At 32.1% G+C, this 9,167-nt stretch overlaps 1 protein-coding gene across 1 annotated transcript in view; it reads left to right on the plus strand.

Annotated features, from left to right (window-relative positions):
* LOC132714891 (calcineurin-binding protein cabin-1-like) overlaps positions 1-9,103 on the plus strand; it is a 50,310-nt gene extending 41,207 nt beyond the window's left edge. The window contains exons 23-30 of the mRNA XM_060697811.1: positions 703-819; positions 989-1,063; positions 1,384-1,403; positions 1,448-1,569; positions 1,800-1,919; positions 2,506-2,563; positions 6,811-6,895; positions 9,025-9,103. Of these exons, the coding sequence (XP_060553794.1) occupies positions 703-819; positions 989-1,063; positions 1,384-1,403; positions 1,448-1,569; positions 1,800-1,919; positions 2,506-2,563; positions 6,811-6,895; positions 9,025-9,091 (664 nt within the window). The 3' untranslated portion in view covers positions 9,092-9,103. The remainder of the gene's footprint in view (positions 1-702; positions 820-988; positions 1,064-1,383; positions 1,404-1,447; positions 1,570-1,799; positions 1,920-2,505; positions 2,564-6,810; positions 6,896-9,024) is intronic.
* Positions 9,104-9,167: the final 64 nt, after the last annotated feature.

Here is a 9,167-nt window from a genome sequence, read left to right on the forward strand (position 1 = left end):
TTGGCCCCGCCCTAGGTGGTCATTGTTTTTCCTTTTATATATATAGTTAAAACATAAAAAAATCTTCTTTTAAAAAATCTTAAGAGCTAGAGCTAAGATATTTAGCATGAAACATTTTCTAATGGGTGTCTACCATTTTTGTTAAATTAAGGGCCCTGGGGTTAAAAAATTGGCCCTCCCCGGGATCATTTATTTTCCTTTTATGTATATAGTAAAAACTGTTCTGTTAAAAAGCCCAAAGAGCTAGAGTTTAGATATTAAACATGAATTATCTTCTAGTGAGTGTTTACCAAATTTGTTCAAATAAAAGCCCTGGGGACAAAATTGGCCCGCACAGAGGGGGGGGGGGGTCATTGTTTTTCACTATATGTGTATAGTAAAAACTTAAAAATTTTCTTAGAGCTAGAGCTTAGATATTTATCATGAAACATCTTCAAATGGGGATCTACCAAGTTTGTTCAAATAAAAGCCCCTGGGTTAAAATTAGCCCCGCCCCGGGGGCCTTTATACAGGTGAGTGATTTCAGGGCCATCATGGCCCTCTTGTTTTAATTGACCTATTATATTACTTTACAAATTATGATATTTTTTCAAAACTAAGAACACATTATAATGACCATCATCCCAGTGTTTGTTGAGAATATAAATACTGCTATCTTGAATGGTAAAACACAAGTCATTTATGAATTGTGTTCTGTTTCAGAGAAGAGGATAAGTTAGAAGAAGCAAGATTGAAGGGAGATAGTGTGGAAGAAAAAACTGAAGAAAATATGTCATCATCATATATGTTACTAAATATAGCTCATGATTATCTGGGAAGGTAAAGTGAAGATATTTCTTCTTAAGGTTCTATCTTGTCTAAGTTTCTATTGTATATCTTTAATTGGAAGATAATATTGAGGCAATACAAGTATCCATCTGGAGCATATCACCACCATTAATTGATCTCATGAACTGACTTCATCATCACTTGCCTCTAACCATTGTAGGTTCCAACCTCGCAAGATTCTTGTTTGTGAGAAAGATATCCAGTTAGCTTACATATTGTCTGTGGTTCCACTCAGGTTTGTGCCTGAAATAGCGCACACAGGGGTTCCTGACGTCTTCCTCTACGAGTAAAGCTAGAAAGTCCCCATACTTTTGTTGGTGTGAAATAAAAACCAATTAAAAAAAACAACAACAAAAAAACAAAAAACTTTATCATACTGAGTCTGCAAATTTCACTTTAAAATTATTTTTCATTCCTACTACTTAAGGGATGTCCCTTTAACCATATTTTTTCTATTGAATTGATCTTTTTGTTATTTGTTTGATACCCTAACACAACTATGATTGCAATACATTCACTAAGATGATGAATGTTCATTTTTGTCCTTTCTTTCAGTCGTTCATGGTGTAACCAAAGTCAGATGGTGCCCTACTTCTGGTTCTTTATGTCTGTATTGAAGAAAAGCTATGTGCAAGGAACCAGTGTCAAAAATTCCAAGAGGAGTACCAGCAAGCATTTGAACAATGTGTGTATTGTCTGTTTGGTCATCCTAACAAAAAGGGAAAGGCTAAACATTTACAGGTTAGATTGTCTTTATTGTTTACTTAAATCTGTTCATTCAAGCACTTAATTTTTTTTCACCCACATTTTAAGGGTGTCCTTGGCTGAGTGGTTAAGATTGTTGACTAAAAAAATCCACTTGTTTGATATCATTGTCACTTAACTAGCAGTTTCATGATTGACTTTGTTTGATATCATTGTCACTTAACTAGCAGTTTCATGATTGGTTTATATCTGATTTGTTTTTTAAGGACCACAATGCCAGCAATATAAGTTTACAATGGGACCATGCTGTGGATGTGTTTGAGTATTTCAAGCCAAAAACACTTCCAGAGTTTGATGGATATAGATCAGAAACAATCAGTGCAGAGGTAAATAGAAATGCACCTTTTTTCCTTTATGAATTTTGTGTCATGATTTTAATCTTATTCATTTTCCAGAAGAAATAGTTATGACTTTACTTACTTTGGGACAGAGTGATTGAAATTATATAACAGGGATACCTTCATATTTAAGAAGATATTTCCATACTGAAACATTATATCAGAGGGAAAGTTTTGTCTTAATTCAGTGAAATGTTGATATACATAGGGTAAAGAAAATCTTTTATAACTCCTTTTTTGCCCAAAGTATGAATGAAATACAATCAGAACAAATAAATTATAATTTGAAGGAAAAAAAAACAGCAACAAAAAACTTCATTTGGTCATGGTTCATTACAAGATGAAATGATGAAGCTTTCCATCTAGCCTATAAAAGGTGGTTGGTCCTAACCTTGTGACCAGTTATGCCGGAAAAATTGCACAGAGTGGCACTTGCTGTCTTTCTTAACCAGTAATTTGAGTAAAGCTGAATAGAGGTCATATGATTTTGTATGTGTGTCTTAAAACCAAATCAATAAACAAAAACAAGTTGAATTTTTTATTTATTGATTTCATATATTTTATATAATTACAGGTAGAGTTTTTATTGAAGAGGATTACTGTGTTAATTCCTGAAAGCTGTAAAACTATGGGTAAGTATACAGGGTAAATAAGAATTAACCTTCAAATAGTTATAACAATAATGACATACATATATAGAGAGCCAGGACAATCTTCACAGTTTCCATACTGCTACCATACCACTTTAATACAGCCTTAATACAACCATTTATTACATGCTTTTCGGTGGTTTATAGAAATATATCAGTGAAATAAAACTGGTAATTTCACTGTTTCAAACAGTGAAATTACCACTTTGATAATTTCACTGTTTTGAATTTAAGCCCCTTACGTTGTTTCAGTGAAATACCAGCGTGCACAGTACTGGGTACCAACTTAATGACGTGACGTCGTAAATGACGTCACGTTGTATTATTATTTGGAGCGCTTTTCATTCAGTATTAGGTTTAATGTCTTTTTAAAACGTTTCTTTGCATATAATAAAAAGAAAATTTGTTTAGTTTAGTGTAAGATCGAAATATATTTCACCTTGTGAACACCAAAAGTTCATATTTCACTCGTGGCTGCGCCACTCGTGAAATATACCTTTTGGTGCTCACTCAGTGAAATATATTCCGATCTTACACTGAACTAAACAAATATCCTCTATACAGCTTTAATACAACCTCCATGCCTCCATACAGCATCCATACAGCAATAATTATATATTGTTATAACTGGCAATAAACACATAAAAATACTGATATATTATTATATCTGGTAATAAACACATGAAAACACTGATATATTATTATATCTGGTGATAAACACATGAAAACACTGATATTATATGTTATTTTGGTTTTGGAGTGATATATGTGGATATATTACCTGTTAAGATTTTATATCACCCGAGCCGTTAGGCGAGGGTGATATTTTATCTTGGCAGGTAATATATCCACATATATCACTCCAAAACCAAAATAATAATTTTATTAACCCTTCCCCTGCCGAGTTTAGACGATTTTTTAAAAAATCATTTCTGTTTCAAATGAAACGTCGAAATTAAGATTTCCCTTTAGGGTACCTCTTCGTCACAACATGACGTCACATAAATACATGGACGTATTTTCCCGTACCTAACGAATGTAAACAAGAGAGAAAGGAGTAGTCTATTGAACGCACTTTTTTGTAATTAATATCAAGCTTTTTCACAAGGTCATATTTGTTTTCGATACTGATGGTAATATGTATCATTACTCTACTTTGGTTAAAAAAAAAAACTTATCATTTGACAGTTAAAAAGTGCTTTTTAAATCGGAATTTACAAACCGCGTAAAATCGAACCGTACGCGCATCATACCTCAGCGCATGTTGTTTACTACGTTGGGTACCCAACGGGGAAATTTAGTGTGTATATTACCCGTCTGGCTCGGTTATATCAATTTCTTTCGGGTGATCAATATCCAATCAAAAAGGCGGAAAAAATCTGGAAGGGTAATAAATTGTTATATTGTAACGTACTTTTGCCGCAGTGTCAGGATAGCTGATTCAAAAATACGCCACAAGTTCTACTGTATAAACATATATGCTAACTTAGCATCTGTTATATACAGCACCCGGTTTCAATGTTATATTAGTAGAATCTTTTCTTTAGGATTTCCGGAATAAATAATACAACGCTTTCATCAAGTTTCAATTCTTTGGTTTAATAGTGTATACATAGTTTTGTATACATAAACTGCATATATATTCTAACATTTTAATATATCTTTATCATCAATATTCAGAAATTAAGTTTCGGCATCATTTCATAAGGCGCTATGTAAGTGATTTTATGATTTCCTAAAATATAAGTCAACAACGCTTTATCAAGTTTGGATTCTTTGGTCTAATATCCGTTTAGTTTTAGGATTAAAAGTTATAACATGAAGTACGCTTCAGCTCTAATTCAGGAAAAGTTGCTTAATAAAAAGTTTAATACATATTCCCAATGTGATTTAGGAGTCTTTCCTAATAGAAACTACTAAAAATTCAGTTTGATGTTTTTTCCGCTCAGTTTTGAATTATCGCGCCTAAGCAACTTTAGTGGGCGGTTGTTGTTCCAAAATGAGGACTGTCGCTCTATTTATAAAAACCTTTTGAGCCGTTTAGGAATTCAGGAAAGGATTCCCGACCAATCAGATTGCACTTAGGATTTATCTAAGCCCAATCAGAATCGGTTAGGAATTCCCATCCTAAAATGAGTAAACAGCTCAAGAGATCATAATTACAAAATACAAAAGTAAAACATATAAAGTTGTAAGTAATCATTATGTTTGAGAATAACACTTACGCTATTTAATACATCTCAATTAAATACTTATGGTAATTTAGCAGGATTATTACAATTTAAAGAGAATTAGGGTGATTCCACAACCCAACTTTACTACGCGAATGACCATACAAATAGTGCGGTCTTGTTTTACACAAATAAATTATTACAATAAATCTCTTGAACAATTTGAGAAGCAAACATTATAATCACATAATACAGAAAAACATGTTACACAATAAAGTCAAATATGCTTCATTTCTAGACAAACTACAGATATCGGTACTCGTGTACCTAAAACAAAGATGGCAGCCTCCATGAACATTTTGGGAAAGTTTTAGGAATTATTATTTAGACAAAAATAAATTGATTAGAACATGTTTTATGAACAATTACTGATTATAACATCAAAACATAATGGATACTACAAAAATGTGGAGTAACAGACATGTTAATCCAGGAATAAAGAAATAATCGTGCTTCCTAAAATGTCAACAATCTAACATGAAATTCGGAGAAAGGTAACATTCAATTTTAGGAACGTTTATACATAGTGAATTATTAGAATGCTGAAAACAATATTATTACTTTACTGTCCTTGTTTGAATAGGAATATTGCGTATACATTACTTAGATGCTAAAAATGACAATAAGTAATTATTTAATAAATAAATAATGATTCTAAAAATAGAATATTTCAGTAACAATAACAAGCTTTACATGCCTTACAATATCTGGAAATAAACACATGAAAACACTGATATATTGTTATAACTGGCAATAAACACATGAAAACACTGATATATTATTATATCTGGTAATAAACACATGAAAACACTGATATATTGTTATATCTGGTAATAAACACATAAAAACACTGATATATTGTTATAACTGGCAATAAACACATAAAAACACTGATATATTGTTATAACTGGCAATAAACACATAAAAACACTGACATATTGTTATAACTTGCAATAAACACATAAAAACACTGACATATTGTTATAACTGGCAATAAACACTGACATAGTGTTATAACTGGCAATAAACACATAAAAACACTGATATATTATTATAACTGGCAATAAACACTGACATATTGTTATAACTGGCAATAAACACATAAAAAACACTGATATATTATTATAACTTGTAATAAGCTTATCAAAACAGACATGGAGTAAAGAAAATATCAAAAAAGCTTGAAGTTTCAGCAAACTGCTGTCTTATTGTAATGTTCTTATTTATGAATAAAGTAAAAGGTTGAACAAAAATATCTGTAGAAAAGTGATTTTTATTCAACATATTTGCAAATATAAGAACCATTTTACAAATGCACAAAAATAACGGAGAACAAAATAAGAATATTTAACCAATACGTACTGTATTTCTGTATGTAACATGTGTTCAATTAAAAATTTTGTTATGTCATTAACCCTATGTAAACTCAATGGATGATGTCACTATAAAAAGAATAACACATTACACAATAATTTTGTAGTATACAATATACAAAAGCTGGTCACATATTGCTATATTTAGGAAATAGATATCAATTTTGAGTCATTGTTGTAGAATAATTCATGATTTGAGTTCAAATGAGCAGAAATATAATCACAAAGGCCAACAGGCCCGAGTGATTAATTACAAAGCATTTAAATAAAAAACAGCATTATTATACAATAATGCAAGAAAAATTAATATCTATTTCCATTGATACATGCTAAAATAAAAGAGAATTGATAAAAATATGTGGAACTACATTGAGTGTAGAAGTAATTTTCCATGATGATGTTTGGTTTATTGATATCATATCTGATGTCAGATGATGTGTTAGTGCTCTACATATATATATCTTGTGATTATACACTTGATTGCCCTATCTGTTTGATAGGGGAATGTTTAGAAGCGTGTTAGAATGTTTTATAAAATTTTTTAATATCTAAATGAAATGACATGTCATATAAATGATACAGGATATTACTATAGAATGTTACATGTTTGAAATCTGATATACAGGTATACCTGTTGATGATATACAGAGTTATATAGAGGGAACAAACAGTATAACACCAGCAATACAAGATGGTAGACAAGTTACACTGTAAGTAATTAATGAAATGAATAATAAATATTGATAGTCTTTATGTTCTTGTATAACTCAAGATCAGGGCCTGTATAGCTTCATCTTAGTGAAGAAACATGTTAACCCCCTTTGGATTATATATGTAGTTAACCTGTTACTGTACTTAGGTGTCAACATATCAACATGAACAATGAAATTTTTGTACAAATAATAGTGATCTTGTTAACTGTAAATATTTAATCATTGGTTGATAAATGTATTGAGCTTGGTTTGAAGACTGTTTTTGTTTTTAGCTCACCTGTCACAAAGTGACAGGGTGAGCTTTTGTGATCGCTTTTTGTCCGGCGTCCGTCCGTCGTCCGTCCGTAAACTTTTGCTTCAAATGACATCTCCTCATAAACCACTAAGCCAATTTCATCCAAACTTCACAGGAATGTTCCTTTGGTGGTAACCTTTAAAAATTGTTCAAAGAATTTAATTCCATGCAGAACTCTGGTTGCCATGGCAACCGAAAGAAAAAACTTTAAATATCTTCTTTTAAAGAACCCAAAGAGCTAGAGCTTAGATATTTGGCATGAAACATCTTCTTATGAGTGTCTACCAAGTTTGTTCAAATAAAAGCCCTGAGGTCAAAATTGGCCCCGCCCCAGGGGGTCATTGATTTTCCCTATATGCATATAGTAAAAACTTAAAAAATCTTCTTTTAAAGAACCCAAAGAGCTAGAGCTTAGATATTTTGCATGAAACATCTTCTAATGAGTGTCTACGAAGTTTGTTCAAATAAAAGCCCTGGGGTCAAAATTGGCCCCGCCCCAGGGGGTCATTGATTTTCCCTATATGCATATAGTAAAAACTTAAAAAATCTTCTTTTATAGAACTCAAAGAGCTAGAGCTAAGATATTTAGCATGAAACATGTTCTAATGGGTGTCTACTTAGTTTTGTTCAAATAAAAGCCCTGGGGTCAAAATTGGCCCCGCCCGGGGGTCATTGATTTTCCTTATATGTGTATAGCAAAAACTTAAAAAACCTTCTTTGAAAAATCCCAAATAGCTAGAGTTTAGATATTAAGCATGAAACATCTTCTAGTGAGTGTCTACAAAGTTTGTTCAAATTAAAGCCCTGGGGTCAAAATTGACCCCGCCCCGGGGTTCATTGATTTCCTTATATGTGTATAGCAAAAACTTAAAAAATCTTCTTTGAAAAAACCCAAATAGCTAGAGTTTATATATTAAGCATGAAACATCTTCTCATAAGTGTCTACAAATTTTGTTTAAATAAAAGCCCTGGGGTCAAAACTGGCCCCGCCCCAGGGGTGTCATTGTTTTTAACTATATGTGTATAGTAAAAACTTAAAAAATCTTCTTTTCAAAAACCCGAAGAGCTAGAGCTTAGATGTTTAGCATGAAACATCTTCTTATGGGTGTCTATCAAGTTTGTTCAAATAAAAGCCCTTGGGTTAAAATTAACTCTGCCGGGGGGGGGGAGAAGGTCATTGTTTTTCCATATATGTGTATAGCAAAAACTTAACATCCTGAAACATCTTTTAATGGGTGTCTTAATTCCAAGTTTGTTCAAATAAAAGCCCTTGGGTTTAAACTGGCCCCGCTTCGGGGGCCTATATACAGGTGAGCGACCTCAGGGCCATCATGGCCCTCTTGTTGTATTTTTGGAAGAAAAAGCACTTGTTTGCCTCTCTGGTTTGATAAAAATCCCATTAATAAAGTATTAGAGGTAGGGTGAACTAGCAGCATGTGTGTCTGCCTCTTAACTTGATATCATGGGTCCAAGTCCCACTGGGATGACAACCATGTTTCCAGAAAACAAACTAACAAGTGATACAAAATATGCAACAAGCTTTTGTTTCACAGTTGAGCTAAGATAAATAATGTATAAACTAGTGAATAAAGAATGATCAGAATGGTACTTATTAGATCAAGGGATAACTTCATGGATATATGACAGTTAATATTTTGTGTGACTTAGCATTCCTTCTTATTTCAGTTACAAACATACATGTACAATATAAGTTGCTGTTAAGCCAGGTGTATATACTAATCTTGCAAGATAGTGCTGACATTTATCAACTTTTTTTGTACAGTTAAGTAATTTGATTATACAATGTAGATATTTTATTTTTTTATTTCAGACCTGTAGTTGATGCTATATATTACTTGTTGGCAGATTATTACCTCAAGAACAAAGAAGCTGTGTAAGTTTTATATTTTCTTTTCTTCTACATAAAAACTGATCTTTCCAGATTTAAGAAGTGAAAAAAACCTTCCCTTTTTT

The sequence above is a fragment of the Ruditapes philippinarum genome, unplaced genomic scaffold (genome assembly GCF_026571515.1).
Source record: "Ruditapes philippinarum isolate M1 unplaced genomic scaffold, ASM2657151v2 ctg567_1_1_1_1, whole genome shotgun sequence".
Taxonomy (NCBI): Eukaryota; Metazoa; Mollusca; class Bivalvia; order Venerida; family Veneridae; genus Ruditapes; species Ruditapes philippinarum.